Source organism: Nyctereutes procyonoides, unplaced genomic scaffold (genome assembly GCF_905146905.1).
Source record: "Nyctereutes procyonoides isolate TBG_1078 unplaced genomic scaffold, NYPRO_anot_genome, whole genome shotgun sequence".
Lineage (NCBI taxonomy): Eukaryota > Metazoa > Chordata > Mammalia > Carnivora > Canidae > Nyctereutes > Nyctereutes procyonoides.
Window position 1 is genome coordinate 20796533 of NW_026575120.1, and position 21168 is coordinate 20817700.

General features: G+C 53.8%; 1 protein-coding gene across 1 annotated transcript in view; it reads left to right on the top strand.

Annotated features, from left to right (window-relative positions):
• The window catches only part of PTPRN2 (protein tyrosine phosphatase receptor type N2), a 720648-nt gene that overhangs the window by 55526 nt on the left and 643954 nt on the right, over nt 1-21168 (top strand). Inside the window, exon 2 of the mRNA XM_055335454.1 lies at nt 15432-15482. Within this exon, the coding sequence (XP_055191429.1) occupies nt 15432-15482 (51 nt within the window). The remainder of the gene's footprint in view (nt 1-15431; nt 15483-21168) is intronic.

Here is a 21168-nt window from a genome sequence, read left to right on the forward strand (position 1 = left end):
AAGACGGGGAAAGAGAAATAAAGAAACAAAAGGCCTCCGAGGGGGAGGGGCCCCGCGAGGAGCCGGGCTGAGGCCGGGGCGAGTGTCCCCAGGACAGGAGAGCCCCGTCCCGGAGGAGCAGGAGCTGCACCAACCTTCCCGGCGGGCGGAAAGGGGCCCGCAGGGAGGTGGAGCAGGACCCAGGAGGGCGGGGATGCCCTCGGGCTCCCGGGGACACTAACAGACACCTGCGCCCCCGGAGAGTGCGCCGAGCTCCCTAAGGGCTGCAGCGCGCACGGCGGGGCGACTGGAGCAGCTCGGAGGGGCTCGGGCGGCGGCTCCGCGGAGGGGGCTGCGGGGCGGGAGCGCGAATCCACCAGCGCAGGCCCCGGAGCACAGGGCGCCGGGACACAGCCCAGGATCCGGCCTCCCCCGGGACAGGCAGAGGCCGGGAGGGCCCAGGACAGCGAGGACGCTCCTGCCCCGAGCTGAGCAGATCAGCGGCCCCACCCCGGAGCCTCCAGGCCCTGCGGACGGAGAACCGAGAGCCCCGAGCCCCGTAGTTCCTGCGGAGGCTAAATCCAGGCTTCCAGAGTTGCCATAGCAACTGCTGCTGTTCCTCCTGGGGCCCCACGGGGTAAACAACCCCCGCTGAGCCCTGCAGCAGGCAGGGGCAGAGCAGCTCCCCCAAGGGCTAACACCTGAAAATCAGCACAGCAGGCCCCTCCCCCAGAAGACCAGCTGGACGGACCAGTGATACTCCCCCGTGTTCCAATACAACTTGTTTTTGGCCACTCTGCACTGAGCAAAATGACTAGAAGGAAAACCTCACCTCAAAAGAAAGAATCAGAAACAGCCCTCTCTCCCACAGAGTTACAAAATCTGGATTACACTTCAATGTCAGAAAGCCAATTCAGAAGCACTATTCTACAGCTACTGGTGGCTCTAGAAAAAAGCATTAAGGCCTCACGAGACTTCATGACTGCAGAATTTAGATCCAATCAGGCAGAAATTAAAAATCAATTGAATGAGATGCAATCCAAACTAGAAGTCCTAACGACGAGGGTTAACGAGGTGGAAGAACGAGTGAGTGACATAGAAGACAAGTTAATGGCAAAGAGGGAAACTGAGGAAAAAAGAGACAATCAATTAAGGGACCATGAAGACAGATTAAGGCAAATAAATGACACTCTAAGGAAGAAAAACCTACGTTTAATTGGGGTTCCCGAGGGCGCCGAAAGGGACAGAGGGCCAGAATATGTATTTGAACAAATCCTAGCTGAAAACTTTCCCAATCTGGGAAGGGAAACAGGCATTCAGATCCAGGAAATAGAGAGATCCCCCCCTAAAATCAATAAAAACCGTTCAACACCTCGACATCTAATAGTGAAGCTTGCAAATTCCAAAGATAAAGAGAAGATCCTTAAAGCAGCAAGAGTCAAGAAATCCCTGACTTTTATGGGGAGGAATATTAGGGTAACAGCAGACCTCTCCACAGAGACCTGGCAGGCCAGAAAGGGCTGGCAGGATATATTCAGGGTCCTAAATGAGAAGAACATGCAACCAAGAATACTTTATCCAGCAAGGCTCTCATTCAAGATGGAAGGAGAGATAAAGAGCTTCCAAGATAGGCAGGAACTGAAAGAATATGTGACCTCCAAACCAGCTCTGCAAGAAATTTTAAGGGGGACTCTTAAAACTCCCCTTTAAGAAGAAGTTCAGTGGAACAATTCACAAAATCAAGGACTAAATAGATATCATGATGACACTAAACTCATATCTGTCAATAGTAACTCTGAACGTGAATGGGCTTAATGACCCCATCAAAAGGCGCAGGGTTTCAGACTGGATAAAAAAGCAGGACCCATCTATTTGCTGTCTACAAGAGACTCATTTTAGACAGAAGGACACCTACAACCTGAAAATAAAAGGTTGGAGAACCATTTACCATTCAAATCGTTCTCAAAATATACCCTAAAAACTATAGAACACTTCTGAAAGAAATTGAGGAAGACACAAAGAGATGGAAAAATATTCCATGCTCATGGATTGGCTGAATTAATATTGTGAAAATGTCAATGTTACCCAGGGCAATTTACACGTATAATGCAATCCCTATCAAAATACCATGGACTTTCTTCAGAGACTTAGAACAAATTATTTTAAGATTTGTGTGGAATCAGAAAAGACCCCAAACAGCCAGGGGAATTTTAAAAAAGAAAACCATATCTGGGGGCATCACAATGCCAGATTTCAGGTTGTACTACAAAGCTGTGTTCATCAAGACAGTGTGGTACTGGCACAAAAACAGACATATAGATCAATGGAACAGAACAGAGAACCCAGAAGTGGACCCTGAACTTTATGGTCAACTAATATACGATAAAGGAGGAAAGACGATCCACTGGAAGAAAGACAGTCTCTTCAATAAATGGTGCTGGGAAAATTGGACATCCACATGCAGAAGAATGAAACTGGACCACTCTCTTGCACCATACACAAAGATAAACTCAAAATAGATGAAAGATCTAAATGTGAGACAAGATTCCATCAAAATCCCAGAGGAGAACTCAGGCAACACCCTTTTTGAACTTGGCCACAGTAACCGGAGAAGGACAAACAGTGTATGTTCTCATTCATTTGGGGAATATGAATAATAGTGAAAGGGAATATAAGGGAAGGGAGAAGAAATGTGTGAGAAATATCAGAAAGGGAGACAGAACATAAAGACTTCTAACTCTGGGAAATGAACTAGGGGTGGTGGAGGGGGAGGAGGGCGGGGGGTGGGGGTGAATGGGTGACGGGCACTGAGGGGGACACTTGACGGGATGAGCACTGGGTGTTATTCTGTATGTTGGTAAATTGAACACCAATAAAAATTAATTTATAAAATAAAAAAAAAAAAAAACAAATTACAAAGATGGTAACGTTCCTTGGAGAAAATTTAAAACATGGGTAAGCAAAGAAGAGAATAAAATGCTTATATATTCCCACTGCCCAATGTAGAGGACCATCGGCGAATTTGGTGCTTTTTACACCCCAAATGTTTGTAGATAGCTTGTAGCAACATACAGCATTCTTGATGGTTTCTTAAGTTCCATTGTGTGTCCATTCTATATATATATATAAACATATTTTTAAAGATTTTATTTATTTATTTACTTATTCATGAGAGACATAAGAAAGAGGCAGAGACCTAGGCAGAGGGAGAAGCAGGCTCCCTGCAGGAGCCCGATGTGGAACTCAATCCCAGGACCCCAGGATCATGACCTGAGCCAAAGGCGGATGCTCAACTGCTGAGTCACCCAAGTGTCCCTAAATATATTTTTTAAACACCTTTTTTTTGTTTGTTTCAAATCTTAAATTCCAATTAAGGAATTAAGGGAGGCCAGTGTTGCAGAGTGGCCTGAGGCAGTGACGCTCTTCTGCAGGCCTCATGTTCTAAGATGTTTTGCCGTCTTCTGGCTATGTCCCTGAGTTCCCCCAGCGCCCCTGTGATGGAAGGAGGGGTGATACTTGATCCTTCAGCGAATTCGGAAGCGGAGGTTTCTCACTTGCGTTATGTGGGTGAGAGGCAGTTTGTAAACATCTTTCTAAAATCTTAACACATGACACCTTTACAAAATCTGGAGGTCTTTTTTTTTTTTATTTCATTTTTAAGTAATCTCTGTACCCAGTGTGGGGGTCAAACCCACAGCCCTGAGATCAAGAGTTGCCTGCTCCACCCACAGAGCAAGCTGGGCGCCCCTGGAGCTCTTTTTGTAGGACTTTAGCGTGAGGGGAAGGGAAGCAGCGCTGACCCCACAGCCTGACAGCCAGGAGCTGACTACACAGTTCTGTGTGGTGGGGAAATTGGAAGATGTGTGAGGTCACTTCAGGATGGAACTGGTTAAAAAGCTGGTGTGCACGTGTAGAGCTCATTATTTTGTAGTGATTGACATTGATGACAGTAAGAAATATCAAGTGCAGGATTGTTTACAGTGTATTAAAAGCAGTTCATAAAATCGCGTGCACGGTGTGATGGCAGTTCTCTGACACACGCCAGGAAAGGTGCCTGGAAATAGGGATGTTACCTCTGGATGGGGAAGTAACTAGTACGACTTCCTTCTGAGGATTTTCTGCATTTTCTTAATTTTTGAGACTTATATGACATGAAAAATCTCTGATAATAGTTTCAGTTTAAGTAAACAGGTGCTCAGAGAATGTGTAGTTTGTCCATGGACATGGGACTGATTTCTGGCACCTTCTACCTCTAAGCAGGAGCCCTTTCGAACAGTTGAGGTTGGATTTTTGGTGTTCAGTGCCATAATTTGTTTCCTTGTCATCATGGTGCCCATTATGACCCTCCTCAGAGGCCTGCAAGGAAGGGGGAGCTTCCATCATGGAGAAAGCCGAGCTGCTGGGTGGGGACAGCTCCGTCCTGCACCCCCCAACCTCTCCAGCCTCTTCTCCCTCTTTCTCAGCCCCCCAGCCTTGCTGCCCCCCAGCACCCTGCAGGTGTGCAGCCACAGCTCACACACAGATGGGAAGCGTCTGTTTAGTAAATTTGCACAGGATGCACAGCTGGGAATCCAGAACCATGTAGGCTGGGAACGGGGTCAAGGGGGATGTGACCTCCCAAGGGAATGAGGACAGAGTCCAGTTCTTGGGGTTGGGAGGTTGGTGGTGGGAATGGTCAAGATGGTCTGAAAAGAAGACGGCTTGTGTTGTCACATGAAGTCAGGTCCATGGTGTGATGGGGCCTGGGAAGGCCCCGGGCAGAGTCCAGGTTCAAGGGTGCATGGCTGCCCATAGGAGGATGTGCTATAGGTGAGGCTGGTCATGTGCTCCTGTGACGCCTGAAGCTGGGGAAATGAGAAATGGGGACTCGGGGGACAGCGGTGGGCCAGGCAGACACAGAGCCACTCATGGAGCTGTGTGGGACCCTGTTTTGGTTCCTGCCCATTTCTCCAGGCCAGCTTTCTAGCCCCTGTTGGTCTTCTGAGGAGTGTGCACCGCTTCCAATGAGCCAGGGCCAGCGAAGTATTTCTGTGAACAGTCAGGGCTCTTGGGGCTCCTGGTGTGTATGTCTGTCCCAGCTCTGGGACTCGGCTATGGCAGAACGAAAGCAGCCATTTACCAGGGTGAGCAGGGAGGTGGCTGTGTTCCACTAACACTGTGTTTACAACAAAAAAAAACAAGGCCATCTTGCCTGCCCTGAGCAAGCCACTTGTTCTTCTGTCAGAATGTGCTAGAGTTGGGTGCTCTCGCAGACCTCTGGCAGCTACATGGACTCCGGCTCTGGTGATAGGAGGGGAGAATCAGAGCAATGGGGAAGAATGTTTGTGCCCCCAGGTGGCTGTGCCAGTCCTGAAGCTCCGTTTAGCTCTGACATGTGCATCCTGTTTCAGCACAGATCCACACAGGCAGTGCTGAGAGCAGGGAGGTTAGGTGGGCAGAATGGTGTGAAACCATATTATGTGACAGCTGCACATGTTTTAGTTAAAGAAGGACAGGTCCAGACATTGGAAAGTCTGCCCTGTGGAAGAGGGGAGAGGGAGAGGAGCATGCATCCACTGGGAGATAATGTAGGCTTGTCACTCGGGGGGGGGGGGTGTTTTGTTAACCTCATTTCAACAGGGAGAGGCTTTGCTCTGTGGAATGCCAAGTATTGGGAGCATCTGTGATGGAAGCTTCCAGGAGATAGATGTATACTCAATAGACTAAAACCTTAAAATAGAGCTGTCCCAACATGAGTTGCCCCCTTGGTCATGAGGGATGTTTTTATCTGGACTGGTTGTGTCCCTCAGGGGGTGGCCTACCCAGGGATGTGGCTTCTTTGGGAGGCAGGTGTGGCTCCATCAGCCACAGGACCTTCTCCTTGGGGATCACTCCAGAGCTTACAGCTGTGCTTCTTACCCACACACAAGAGTAGCTAGTGTGTGTGTGCTGGAGGTGGGAGGGGGAACCCAACAGTTTGGAACAAATCTGTTGTCTTCTAGGATTCCTAGATCTGGGCTGGGGGAGGACCTGAAAGAACAGAACCTTGCCCTTGGATTGTATGGGGTTAGCCACAGGGATGCCCAGCAGAAGGCAGGCTGTTCTCACACTTAACAGCTGGCCCAGTAGTCACATTCCAGGTGGAGGAGCCATGAATGCCGTCTGTAGATACTTGGAAAACCAGTGGTTCTCAGATGTTAGAAGGCACTAAGCATGCATCGTTTGCTTGGCCACAGCAGAGGACAGAAAAGGACCTGAGAATAACACAGATTAAACTGGATGAGGTTATAGAGGGAAGAGTTACTTTCACAAGGAACTGGTGATGACTTTCCCTGTGAGGTCTCAGGTTGTTCCATGGTTGAGATCCCACCTCACACCTGTCAGGATGGCCAACATCAAAACCCCAGGAAACAACAGGTGTTGGGAGGATGTGGAGAAGAAGGAAGCCTCCTACACTGTTGGTGGGGATGTAAAGTGGGGTGGCCTCTGTGGAGCACAGGAGGGAGGGGCTTCAGAAAGTTATAAATAGAGCTATTCTGTGATCCAGGAATTGCACAATTAGGTGTTTACCCAGAACACAGAAAAAAACTAATTCAATGGGATACATGCACCCCTATGTTTACCTACAATGGTCAAGTTACGGAAGTACCCCAAGTGCCCATCCATCGAGGAATGGATGAAGATATGGTGTGTGGGTACACAGTGGGATATATGTATGTACATGCACACCAAATGGAGTATTGGCCATAAAGAAGAGTGAGATCCTGCCATTTGCAACCACACGGATGGAGCGAGAGTAGTATTCTAAATGAAATACATCAGCCAGAGAAAGAAAATACCACATGATTTCACTCATATGTGGAATTTCAGAAACAAAACAAAACCAAGAAGAAAGACAACAGCCCCAGACTCTTAACTAGAGAAACCAAACTGATGATCACAGAGGGGAGGTGGGTGGGGCTGGGTGAAACAGGTGATGAGGATTAGACTGCATGGACTGTGATGAGCCATGTGATGGTCATGCATGGAATTGTTGAGTCACTGTATCATACACCTGAAACTGTCATGATGCTGAATGTCAGCTGTGCGGGAATCAAAAAGATGGGAGAAGTTCCCCTGTGATGTCCCCAGTTGCCTCTAGTTTCAGATCAGTGTTCAAGGGTGTGTGTGTGTATCTCGGTGTCCAGTGTTGGGGGCAGCACATTGCCATGTGTTGTTGGGGGACAAGTGCTCAGAAACAGTGGTAGAAATACTTTTTATCTCATTCTTAAAAAAAAAAAAACCAGAAAATTGTCAGTGCAAGAATTCTTAAATCGGGCCACGGGAGCATGTTTTGCTTTTTAATCCTCATTACATTTAAACATACATCTAGTCTTAACATTGAACTTAACTCGTGACGTCTTGAGCATGGGGTGTTTTCTGCATTTGATGAGTCACTGAACTCTACGTCTGAGATTAATGAAGTCTCTATGCTGGCCAATTGGATTTAAATTTAAAAAAATTGAGCCCAGTATAAATGTAAAAGTTAGTTTACATATAATTTTTCTTTTTCTTTTAAAGATTTATTTACTTTTGAGAGAGAGAGAGAGAGAGAGAGAGAATGCTTGTGCCCCGGGTGGGGGGGGGCGTGCAGAGAGGAATCCCCAGCAGTGTCTCCTTGAGTGCGGACCCCAACGTGGGACTTGATCCCAGGACCCCAAGGTCATGACCTGAGCTGAAACCAGGAGTTGGATGCTTGACCGGCTAAGCTGCCAGGCGCCCCAACATATGATTTTTAAAAAAATATTTTATTTATTTATTTGAGAGAGAGAGAGAGAGAGAGAGAGAGAGAGAGAGAGAGCAGGGGTGAGGGGCAGAGGAAGAAGCAGGTTCCCCGCTGAGCAGGGAGCGGGACATGGGGCTTGACCCCAGGCCCCAGGATCATGACCTGAGCTGAAGACAGATGCTGCACTGATGGAGACTCCCAGGTGCCCAATTTTTCTTACATAATTAATTTGAAATAATTGTGCCACTTGTCATTTGGGATGAGAAAGAATTTGGGTCCAAAGAAATAAACTGCAGAGAGTTTGTGATAGTTATGATACAACCATTACTGATACGCTGATCCTGGTTTTTATTTTTTATTTTATTTTATTTTTTTATTTTTTAAAAATATTTTATTTATTCATTCATGAGAGACACAGACTGAGAGAGAGGCAGAGACACAGGCAGAGGGAGAAGCAGACTCCATGCAGAGCCCGACATGGGACTCAATCCCAGGACTCCAGGATCACACCCTGGACCAGAGGCAGGCACTAAACCGCTAAGCCACCCAGGGATACCCTATTTTATTTTTTTATATTTTATTTATTCATGAGCGACAGAGAGACAGACAGACAGACAGACAGAGGGAGGGAGAAGCAGGCTCCATGCAGGGAGCCCGGTGTGGGACTCGATCCTGGGTCTCCAGGATCATGCCCTGGGCTGAAGGCGGCGCTAAACCACTTCCCTAATCCTGGGTTTTAGATGAATATTATTTCTAAAAGCCCATGCCCTTGCTTCATGCGGGAGATGGAGAGCTGTGGGCTCTGAGCCAGGTCTGGGGGGAATCAAACGTGTACATCATCAGGACCCCGCTGACCTGCGTGGACCTTGAAATAGGATACATGCCATGTTCTGTCATGTGATGAGGACCAAGTGACCTCGATCTCCCCGGGAGGGTCCTGAGGTCACGTGATGGTCACAGTGGGCCTGCACCCAGGATGGCTGAGGGTCCAGTGAGTCGACCTGGCACGACGGAGAGGCTCGTTGCCCCATAAGCCACGCACCTCATGTGTCCAGGCAGGTGTGGCTGTCCTGCCCATGGGCCTGCCCCTCAGTGACCCTAGATTTCACTTTGCCCTGGCCTCCCTGAGGCTCCCCATGGGCGTGCGCATGACCGTCACCCTGGGGCTCCCTGCAGCAGCCTCCCTGCGCCCGGTCTGATGGTGTGGCCATCCGCACTCTCCGTGTTTGATGTTGGAGGCTCTAGTTAGAGACTGGCTGGGGCTTTCCCGTATCTACGGAAACAAGCTCAGAAATGCTTCTTAATCCCACAGAACAAGTCAGAAGATGTCCTTCTCTTGAGGATATTATTCCATTTCAGGAAACTGAAGAAAAAAAGGCCGAAGGGCCGAGCGAAGTGTCACTCAGTACACGTCACAGATTAGATGCATCAGCAAGTCATTAACAGCCATGTCCTAACTTCAGTGAGCCATGTTGGAAACACTGAGGTAGTAAAGCAGGAGTGTCACGTGTTGGCAGCACGGTTCCCGATAATCGGCTCCTGCACCTTAAAAATAAAGCACAAAGTTATTGTAGATACCCTGAACTTGGAACAATCGTCATTCATACATACATTCTTGTGTATTTATTAATACACACAGTTAGGAACTTGAACTCAAGGAAGTTACTCAAGATTAGAATCTACTTTTTCTGAGGGGTGTCTGGGGGGCTCCATCGGTGGAGTGTCTGCCTTCAGCTCAGGTCACAATCTCAGGGTCCTGGGGTCGAGTCCCGCATCGGGCTCTGTGCTGGGCGGGGAGCCTGCTTTTCCCTCTGCCTCTGCTCGTGTGCGCGCTCTTTCTCTTTCAAATAAAAATAAAGTTTATAAAAAGAAAGGAATTTAGTTTTCCCTTATTTTAGAAAACCGTCAGAGAAGCCACTGGCTGGCGGGTGGCAGTTGCAGGCCGTCCCCCGCGTGGTGCTGCAGTTCCATGTGGGAGAGGCTGATTTTCCAGGGGGCTAGCAGGACAAGGGTCAGGATTGTGGCCCCTGCCTCAGACACTAGCCATGTTCTCAGACACAAGAGGATGCGTGTGTCATACCCCATGGATGCAAATGTCACCTGCAGGGACAGAGCCAGCAGAGCTGGGTGAGGGGGCACTGCGGTGACCCGGTGACCAGCCTGGTCCCAGGGCCCCCTTCCCCCCCGAGACAGGCACCAGCTCACACATGTGCGTGTGGCTGTGTGGCTGGCAGAGAAGACAGCCTGGGCCCTGAGGGCAGTGGCTACGGCCCGCAGGTCAAGGTCAGGGAAGTCGGTGCTGAGGTGCAGTGAGTGGGTAGTGTGCGGCCCCCACAAGGGAGTAGGGCCATGTGTCTACTGCAGGGCCTGCTCTCTGCTCTCCCGGGCAGGTGGCCGCACAGCTGCAGGGCCTGGGACCTCGCTGGCTCCATTGTGACCGGCCTGGGTCTCAGGCCCCCTAGCAGCAGGCCCAGAGGCCACTGTCTTCCTCGCCGAGGGACTGGAGCGCACTGGGGTCACTGCAGCAGGGGGTCAGTGCCTGCAGGGGATGAGAGGCCAGATGCCCTACTGCTCTGAAAGCACAGGCCTCTGGGGGTTAGTGAGGGGTAGCCTACATCATGTGGCTTTGCTGTACGCATGTTGTAGGGAAACCCTGGGACCCTGGCCCGGCACGCAGAGAGCTGCACGTGCTGCCACTGAGCAGCCTGGCATCCCTACCTGATACCTGTGTGATGGCATGAAGTTGGTGTTCGATCCTGGGAACTGGTGGTGACAGACCAGCCAGCACTGGGGAGGTGGCTCTGGGGACAGGAGCCTTCCTGGGTCCGGCTGTCACCCTACCTGCTATGGTGGAGCCCGCCGTCCCAGAGCTTCCCCAGTGGCTGTGCATGGCAGGAGCGACGGTGGGCTGCTTGGGGAGCACTGGACTGCTTGGAGAAGACGTGGCCCGCAGACCTGGCAGGTGGCGGCCTGGGCCCTGGGTGCCTGTGGGCAGGTGCTGGCTGTCTCGGCCTCACCAGTGCCGGCTGGTGTTCTGGTGCATGCTGTGGCTGGGGCTCCCATCACCTGGGCACAGGCCTCTGCAGAGCTGAGTGGACACCTTATACAGAGGCTCCTTTGTCCCTCGATGGCTGTCAGCTCCCACCCGCGGCTCCCAGGAGCATGAGCCCTCCCTGCCTGGGTGGACACGAGCCCAGCGTCTGCCCCTCTGGCCCTCGGGGGGCTGCCCTCGCCCTGGCCATGGCGGTGTCCTGCTGGAGGAGGGGGGCTGCTGCCAGCATCGTGCACCCGGCCCTCTGCCTGCACGTGGGGCCACCTCCTGCTCTTAGCAGGGGGCAGGTTAGGGGCCCAGCACAGGGAGGGGGCACATGTGTGGGGCATTCTTCCCTTGGAGGCGGGTCTTTCCTCCATGCTGCAAGGACGCTGATGCCCAAACATCTTGTAGCTGCTGAACTAAAGGCTGATACAGTTGAAATGTGGGCTCCCATCTGGGAGCTGGGCTCTGGTGGGTGCTGCTCAGCCTCCTGTCCCTACAGGCTGACACCTGAAGCCTCACGCACTGAATCAGCCCCATCACTAACGCTTCCTGCTCTGGGGCTCGGTCTGTGATGTGTCCGACTCTGTTTCAGCTCAGGTCTGATCTCAGGGGTCGTGGGATCGAGCGCAGAGCCCGCTTGGGACTCTGTCCCCATCCCTCTGTCCCTACACTGCCCACTAACACCAACCAGTGGATCTTCCAAGGAGAAAGGAGAAGCGTGCACAGGAGCAGGGCCCCCTTCCCTGCAGGGCGGGTGCCCGGGTAGCTGCTGGCTGAGCCACAGCCTCGACTTGCCTCCTCCTGCCTTCTGATCCCCTCCAGGCCACAGAGGGTGTGGGTAGTGGGCTGAGGGTCTGGGCGCGGCGCTCCGTCAAGTCCCTGATGTCACGTGGCTCTGCCCTTGAGGGACACACGCCCACCCCCTTACCTGGAATCGTGGACGGAGCAGGTGTCGGGGGAGACGGGCCAGGCTTTGAGCATGCTGCAGGTGTGCTGGTCACTATGCTGAGTTGCAGGGCCCTCATCTCGAGGCGGGGTCCTTGGTGGGAACTGGGCAAAGTTGTCAGGTTGTGCGGGGTCTACTGGGGAGCGCTCGGTGGGAAGACGGAAGGGACCCTGTGAGAGAATCCACGCACAGGAACACTCTGTTCCTTGTGAGAAATTGCCTTTGGGATGAGGTAACCTTGTCGTTGCTGACGTGCATGTGCGCAGAACCCGCTGCTGGCTGGCTGTGGTCGTCGTCTTATTTGGCTACGATACTGAACCATTTCTGGCTTAGTAGCATTATTGGTTCTCAATTTTAGGAAAATCTCCTGAGAGTTCTGGGTTCTGAGAATCTTCCAGTGGCTTTGAGGAGATGCGGCCACTGCCCCTGTTCCTGGGGCCCTTGTGACAGAGACGGTTTTGTTATCTGCTGAGAGAACCTACTTCCCCTCCATCCTTGTCTCCGTGACTTGGTCACAGATCCTCCCTATTCTGCTCTCAGGCGTGGGCTCCATCCCTGTGCTTCTGCAGAATCCTGGGTTGGGGGGGGCAGCGGGGAAGAGCAGGCCAGGTGTGAGGAGTGTACCTGGGGGGCGAGGAGTGTGCATGGTGGGGGAGTGAGGACCGTGCCTGGAGGGGCAAGGAGTGTGCTGGGGCATGTGCCTGGGATGGCTGGGCCCTAGTGATGGAGCGGCCATGCACCCTCTGTGGCAGCGTCACAGCCTGGAGGGGACTCTGGGCACAGAAGGGCTGGCGTGGGGTCCCAGCAGCAGGGGGGGGGTGTTTCTGCTCACAGGGGCATCTCCACCGCAAAACACAAATCCCTGAGCACCTCAGGAGGATGGGAGGTGGGGGGGAGGGGACTGGCTCCTGCAGAAGTGCTGTGTTCCCTCTGTTTACAGGAAGAGAAAGAGGCGTCGAGACCGTGACACAATCTTGCTTAGTGTTCTGGGAAAATAAGGAAGAGAACAGAATTAGACCTAATCAGGGCTGGTATGTGTGTCTGTGCATGTGGTTGTGAGTGTGGCTGTGTGTGTGTGCCTGAGTTAATGTGTGCATGTGTGTGGTGTGTGTGTGCGCATGACAGCAAGTGTGCATGTGCGTCCCGAAGCTGGCGGGAAAGCTGTGGTGTGACGAGTGGGGTGCACCCAGCTTCCAAGCTGAGTGCTAGGGGTTCAGCCAAGGGGGCAGTGTGAGCATTTTGGGAACATTGCCTCAGGTTCATGGGAAGGGGTGGGTAATGGCCTTAGGACTGAGGCACTCGGGTTTCTGGCACCAGGCATGAAGGTGCACACCCAGGATCTTGCTTCCTGCATGGGACAGGCTGGCCCTGCAGTGGGGTTTGGTCCTGGCAGCATTCACGAGCCCGACTGTGAGACGCAGTGCCAACAAACTGGGTTCAGGGCTGCACCCAGCCTGCGGGGGTGGGGAGTGGGTAGAGATGGAGTGCATCTCACGGAGACCCCTGGGCGGGGCAGTGTGTGCCACATAGATGAGTCTTTCTTCTGTGGTTCACAGTCACAATTAGTATTAGGAGGCGGCTGGTACTTAAAATGAACTGTGGCCTCTCATGACTTAGAGCAAATAACAACATGAATGAATCCATAAAATTAGCCCACGCCTGCTGGAGCAGCACTGCTGGCCGACAGCTTCATGTGCAGCGACATCTGTCTGATGCGGTTGTCCCAGGTCCCCGGGTGCACAGGGTGAGGCCCCTTGGCAGCAGGCGGTGGTGCCGGAGCCGGGATTCAGGGCTTCATTGTGCTGCCGTCTCTTTCCTGTTGAGTCCAGCTGCCAGCTGTGGTTAGCGAGGCTCGGAGAGCGAGTCCAGGTTTCTAGCCGTACCCTCTCCTCGCAGGACCTGTTGTCTGTGGCTGCCACGTGAGCAGTGTGGGGTCGTTCGTGTAAGTGAGTCAGGCTTGAGCGGGGGGCCTTCTGTGGGCCCTGGAAACGCCGGAAGGATCCTGCCACGGAAGAGGGATCGTGCGGTGTCTGTGAACCTGGGCGGAGGGAGTGGCAGCAGGACCTGACACTGCAGAGCCCCTTAGGCGTCTACCTCCTGTCCTCCCCACAGACCGTCCCCGGGCAGCTGGAGGGGTGTCTCCAGGGCCAGCAGCTGGGCTCTGTTGCTTGTGACACTGAGCCTGGCCGAGCCCTGGGCCCTCGCAGGAACAACACTGGACTCAGCCTTGCTAGTGCCCAGGCAACATGCTGGCTGTCGGGCAGGTCCCGACTGCTTTCCCTCCGGGCCTCCTGGGCCTGGCTCGGGTAGCAGGTGAGACAGGAGTGGGAGCGAGCAGCTCTAGGACAGAGCTGTGCGGATGTGGCTGTGGTGGACGGCTCAGGGTGGCTCACGGATAAGCAGGGGTGGACATGCGCTCCAGCCACCCCAAGGCATGGGAGGGTCTGTGTTCCAGGGAAGCCATCCTGGCTTGGGGTTGCGGTCCTGGGTGGCCCACCGAGGAGCGGCTCCTGGGACGTCTCCTGGGGGACACGGAACCATCAGCTCTCACTCTACAGTGGCTGTGATGGCAGATGACCTCGGGACCTCATGGTAACCTGTCCCCTGACTCCATGCCTCTGGTTCCGGAGCCAAATGTGCTTTTGGGCCTTGCCAGCCCTTCCTTGTTTCAGAGAAAGCTTCCGACTCCAGGGGTTTTAGAGCAGGTGAGTAGTAGGAACTTCATGGTGATGCAAGGGATGGATTCCTCCAGTGGAGATGCCCCTACCTGCTGTTCCTTCCTGTGCATCCAGCTCCGGGCACCTGCTGTGGGCCGACCCCGGTGCACAGAGGAAATGGCAGAGGATGGAAGGACGCGGTTATGTGGTTCCTCTTGTCGGGAACCTCCTGGCCGGCAGAGGAGAGTCGGCCCTATGTGGACAGTCACTGCAGTGTGCAGGGCCGGTGGCCAGTGCTCGTGTGCTGGTCGGGTTGGGAGAGTCCACGGCCTGGATGTGCTGAGTGGACAGTCAGAGTTCGTTAGGAGGAGGCGCAGGGATGCAGGTGCTTGTTGGGAATGCACTCTCCGCGTTGCTAGAGGCCTAACATGCTCAGAACACATCCGGCTTTGTTGGCCTGAGGGCTCCCAGTGGGGGTGTGTGGCCAGAGCACCCGGCAGCCTCGGGATGGGGGGCATCCGAGTCTCGGCCTCCCCCTCCCCTGGGTCTCCATTGCACCCTCCCTGTCCGGCTCGCCCTGTTTGACATCTGCCTTCTCGGACCCTCTGTGGTGGGTACAGGCATTTGGGGTCACACTCCCCATTCCTGACTGTTTCTGGAAAATGAGAGGCCTCTCCCCGCCTCCTCCTTGCGTTCCTGGCAGTACCTGGGGCCGTCTGTCCACGTGGGGCCTCATCCTGGGCATTAGGCTCCGTGCTGGATGGGATGACCCAGCGCTGTTGACAGGGCTCCGTGGGGCCGAGGATGTGTCTGCATGGACGCCCTCTCCCCCAGCCCCGCTCCCTCTGCTGCTCCCCTGGCGGAGATAGGAGGTTTGTGAGTGTATCCTGACGGAGACGCCAGGCCGCGGACACGTGTGTGTCCTCTCATGGCCTCAGACCAGGTTCCTGAGTTCAGCTTTATCTCACAAGAGCCAAACCCAAAGGGCCATTGGGTGGACGCGGGGAGTCTGCGGCTGGTACTGCCAGGGCAGCGGCACTTACCCCCTCTCTCGCTTGTCCTCCCCAGGCTGCTTGTTCCAAGATGGCCTCTGCTCATCGTCTGAGACCTGTGTGAACGGTAAGTGTGTGGGGCAGGTGTGTATCCACCCTGCGGGCCTGGGGCGGGCTTGCCACATGGGGCAGACATTCGGGGTGGGTTCCTTTCCCCAGCACTCCTAGGGCTGTGCGGCCGAGACCTCTCTGGCGTGGTGGATGCGCGCCACATCGTTTGCAGGCGGGGGTGTGGGGTGTCAGTGTCACGTCCAGGCCCCCAGGACTTCCTGCGAGTTGCCCACAGTAGGTGGGGGTCTGGGGCCCTGCCCGCCCGCAGCCCCTTGTGTGCCTCTGGCAGAAGCCACGCGTCCTCTACACCCCTGGTTCCTTCCCTCACAGGCACAGACAGATGTGCTCGGGGTTCTGGGTTTGCAGGGCTGGTGTCCCCCCAGTAGCAGGGTCGGGGGCAGCCCCAGGGCTCCCTGCTGCAGTGGCCTGGCCTCTCCAGGCAGCCCTGGCATCCTGTTTGCTGGCTGGAGGTCTGGGCGCCGCCAGTCCGTGGCGGCCCTCACCTGTTGGGGGAGGACTGAGTCCGACACCTGCTCGGAGTTTTGCCCGGCACTGCGGTTCCTGGACCACACGGGTGTGCAGCGGCCTTGGGTTTGTGGGAGGAATGAGTGTGACGGGTGTGGCTGCTCCACTCCTGCTGTGCTGGTCTCTCAGGTCATTTGTGGGTGTGTTGGGCTCCCTGCTGGGTCCTGGCACAGGTGCTGCTCACTCCCCCAGGCGTGTGTGCAAACGAGGCCGTAGGTGGGGCCGGTTCACAGGGGCCCGGTCCCTGGAGGCTATGCACGAGCCACAGGTGCCGTTCACTGTCTGGCTGCTGGGGGCCTGGCTGGTCGTCGCAGGGCTGGCGTGGGGCAGCCCTGAGGATCCAAATGCCAGTACCTGCTGCTGTGAGTGTCCCAGGAGAGGATGGGCCTGTGCACCTGGGGTTTTGGGGCTGCCCACGCTCCTGCTTTGTCCTTGGGACAAATGGCTACAGCTCTGCATGGTGCTGTTCTGTGTGGTTTGGGGAGGGTTTAGGGAAAGAATTCTGTGCAGATCATGGTGCCGGTGACCCGGGCAGGGGGGTGGGGGGAGACAGTGCGGTCAAACCTCCCTGATGGTGGACGCAGGGGGTCCTGCTGGCTGGGTGCCTGCGACCCTTCCCCGTGGTTGGGCCTCCCCCTCAGCCTTCCACCCCCACCCTGGGGGTGGCTTGTGAGTTCACCTCATGCAGCTTTTATTTGGAGATGGCTTTTAAGAAATCTTGTTTTTAAAAATCTGCCACCTGCCCTTGGTGAAATTTGATTATGAAGGAAGCAGATGGGTGTGTGTTTAAGTTGGAGACGTAAGTGGCCCCAGCATAGTTGGAACTACAGTTCTTTTCCCATCCCTCGTCCTCGACAAGACCTGGCCTCAGGTCATGACACTGGGGGGGGGTTTCCTTCCCTGCTTCCTTCCCTGCATGGAAGCATGTTGATGTCATGCAGGATGATGGCTGTGACTTCTGGGGTAGATGGCGTCTGCTGTTTTTCTCTACAGTTCGGGTCTGGGAGGCAGCAGGGCAGGCGTCATTTGGTCTTAAGCTGTGTCTCTGAGTAGCTAAGAGGGAGTGAGAGGAGGACGAGGAGGCCACTGCATCGTCCAGGCCGCTGGCTGCAGGGCAGACAGGTGTAACCTCACAGCTCTGGGGGCATGGGCCGGCCACCCTGTGGAGTCCAGAATATTCTGTGGCAGACACAGCTTCCCTCTCTTCCTCTCCACTCCTCTCCTTTCCTTGGAAACAGAGATAGGTAAGCCTGTTAGCCTCAGAGATGCTCTCCAGTGTCCCCCAGACTTTCTGAATCACAAGTCAAAAGGTTTCATGGGATAAGATACTTTATAAAGAAAGACAAAAGATGAACATACTTACACCTCCCAGGACGGTTACTGTCAAAACCTAAAATAGAAACAGGAAGGAGTGTGGGTGAGGCTGTGGGGAAATCTGACCCCTCGTCCCCTCGAGCACCATTGGTGGGAGTGTAAGGCTGTGCCCCTGCCAGCAAGGGGTGTGGACGGTCCTCGGAAAGTCTGACGTAGGGTCACCATGCGATGCCCCAGAGGGTGGCAGGCAAGGACTCATGTAGTCATGTGCATACCTGGTGTCATGGTGGCAGCGAGCACGGCAGCCAGGAGAGGGGCAGCGCCAGTGTTGAACGCAGTAAACACGGGGCCATGTGCACACCGTGGGTTCGTGTCAGCTTCGAAGGGGAGGGATTTCCAACACCTGCTCCGACATGGATGCACCTTGAGGAGCTCAGGGATATAAACTAGCCTCGAACGGTGTGTGCTCAGGGGCACCTGGGGGCTTGGTTGGTGGAGGGTCTGCCTCTTGGTTTTGGCTCAGGACCTGATATCAGGGTCATGGGATCGAGCCCCGTGTTGGGCTCCCTGCTCATCGGGGCATCTGCTGGAGATGCTCCCCCTCCACCCCCCTCCCATGCTCACTCTCTCTCTCAAATAAAAAATTCTTAAAAAATAGCGGGTGGGGGGGGGTCAGATGCTCTGTGATTGCATGTCAGCGAGGTCCCTGGAACTGTCCGATCCATTGAGGCAGGTGGGCAGCAGGGGCCTGGTTGGTGGGGATGCAGTTTGTGTCTGACAGGGACAGCATTTGAGTTTGGGGAGATAGAAGGTTCTGGAGATGGCAGAGGTGATGGTTGTACAACCAAGAGAATGTGCTCAGTGCTGCTGAACTTAGACATGGATTCAATGCTGCAGTTTAGGTTACAGATGTTACGTTATCTAATGTCACAATTAAAAAAGAAAAAAGATAATCAGACTGGGAGAACCATTATCGGTAGACCAGAGAGTCTCATTCTTGCGAAGAACTCCCATTCCTTATGAGAAAAAGGCAGAGCCCTGAATAAGAAATTGGGGCAAAGATGCAAATGGTGATTTGCAGAAGAGGAAATGAAAACGGTCCATGTGTTCAATGGGAATGTTTACCCTGAAGATGGTTTAGGGAAATTTAAACATAAACCACACTCAGCAGATTGGCAGATTAAAAAGATAAGTGACGCATCCAGTGCTGGTGAGAACGTGGGGAAGTAGGCACTGACCCCCCTGGAGTATGAGGTGGTCACAGTCTCTGCTGTATAATCTGGTGATGTCCATTAAGTGACAAATATAATAATATCATAACATAATATATTATGATAACACAATACAAAATAATATAATATTATATAATAATATAGTAATAATATAATATAATTCAGTTTGTTTTGGGGGAGTCACATAAATAAAAGCAAAGCTGTGTGCCCGTATTTGTAGTGGCAAACCCTGTGACACCTGCGAGTCCACTGATAGGGGAGAGGTCTTGTGAATTATGGATGGGCTGCAGCTTGGGAAATTATGTAGATACTTAAAAATGACTTAAATATCTGTTTGCTAACCAGGAAAATGTCTTAAAAGCAATTGTCAGAGCAGCAGTCATGATAGGATCCTGTTTCTAGGAAAGCCTGTGTCCATGCCCCTCGGTGGATGAACAGAAGGGAGCTTTGCTGGCCAGGGTGCCGCCAAGTGCTCAGCCCCACAGGGGCATCAGGTGCAGGCTTGGAGCTGGGCCGAGTCCAGAGAGAGGGTGGCCGGGGTCGGTCCACAGCCTCATTCCTGCAACGGCGCTTCCCGGGGCATGGAAGCTGGCCCCTGAGGGCACAGGCTGAGCCCCGACATGTGAAGGGGCCTCCCTCCCGGGACTCCTTCGTTTTTCCTCCTCCTTCCTGTGTCCTTTGTTTCCTTCCAAAATTTTCTTGGGCTGTGAAGGAGGACGACCAAATAAATGTATTTGTTGAAAGTGCTCACAACACTTTTTTTCATTTTCATGTTTAGTGATCATGAACTGGGCCTGTCAGCAGCAGGTGCTGATCTCCTGGGTGTCCCACAGGCTCCTCTGGTTTATGGCTCTGGAAAAAAATAGGATAATAGGAAGCTTTAATTTGACACCAGGAACAATGAAAAGTATAGTCGGCTTGAAGAGATTAGGTAGTAGCAGGAGAACCTACGCCCCGACCCTGGAGAGGCTGGGAAAGCCTGTGGGATCCAGACACCCCTGAGGCCCTGGTCCCTGTGGGACCTGGACACCCGAGGCCCTGGTCCCAGTCCTGTGGGGTCTGGACACCCCGAGGCCCTGGTCCCTGTCCTGTGGGGTGTGCACACCCTGAGGCCCTGGTCCCTGTCCTGTGGGGTCTGGACACCCCGAGGCCCTGGTCCCAGTCCTGTGGGGTCTGGACACCCCAAGGCCCTGGTCCCTCTCCTGTGGAGTGTGGACACCCTGAGGCCCTGGTCCCTGTCTTTTGGGGTGTGGACATCCCAGGCCCTGGTCCCTGTCCTGTGGGGTCTGTTCACCCCGATGCCCCTAGCCAAGGAGGTTCTTGGGTACAGGTGGCTCTGTGGGAAGGGCTCTGCTCACCGGGAACCCAAGCTTGGTGCTCAGATCCGACTCCTCTGGGTCATTTCAGGGAGCCGAGCAGCGAGTTTTGTAGAATGGATTTTAAACATCAGCTTTGTGGGAACCATTTCACTTGTGTTTTGGAACTCTGTCTTGACTGTTTAGGTCATAAGGCCACACTGTGGAGCTACTGGCTGTCCTGACTGTGCTCCTAGACACCAAGGACATAGACTTGATAATGTTTTTGTCTGGATAGACAAAAATTCTGGATAAAGGTGTTGGGGAAGGGCAGCCCCGGTGGCGCAGCGGTTTAGCGCCACCTGCAGCCCAGGGCGTGATCCTGGAGACCCTGGATCGAGTCTGATGTCAGACTCTCTGCATGGTGCCTGCTTCTCCCTCTGCCTGTGTCTCTGCCTCTCTCTCTCTCTCTCTGTCTCTATGAATAAATAAATAAAATTAAAAAAAAAGGTGTTGGGGAACCCAGCAACATCTGTGAAGATCATTTTAACGGCAAGATGTAGAGGCCAGATCCTCAGGGTTTGACCTTCACTTGCTTTTCTTGGGCAATTCCTGAGCATGGTTTGGGGGGTTACCAGGTGAGCTTTGTATGGCAGCCCGTTATTCAAGGCTAGGGGACGTCTGCCGAGAAGTCTCCTGGCCTTGCAGAAGTGATAACTCGTGGCCATTCAGTTTTAATTTTATCCAGTTGCTCAACAAGTCCGTTCCCCCTGGAGGCCCCCACTGGGCATGCCGGGGTTGCCATGGTTGGCATGGTCGGCATGGTCACTATGGTCACTGTGGTCCCTGTGGTTGGGGATGTGAGTGAGACTCGTCCTGAGACCCCAGAAATGAGGAAAAAGTTTAGGGTCTGAATATTCTAAATCCTTCCCTTGGGGGCAGCCTGAGGGCTCTCAGTGATCCCCGAGGCCCTTGGACCCACTGAGGGGCCAGTATTTCCTTGGCATTTTCCTGAGTCTCAGGGGGGAAGCCGCACTAAAGGGCTGTGTGCCCAGGGTGGCTGCTTGACCTGCCTTGGATTTTCTTACGTGTCCTGGGGGCTCCTCTGCCTGCGGAGGAGAAAAGAATTTCTTTCAGGAAGCACGACTCTCTGCCATGTGCCTGCTCCTCCACGATGATCTGCCCCCATGGAAATGAGAGCAGGGAGGGGGTTGACCCGACCATGGGGCTGGGGGACTGCCTCTGGACATGAGCAGGGAGTGCAGGCACCACAGCTGCCCCCCAGGGGCTTCCTCTCACCAGGCCCCAGAGGGAGGGCTCTGTCCTTGCAATGACC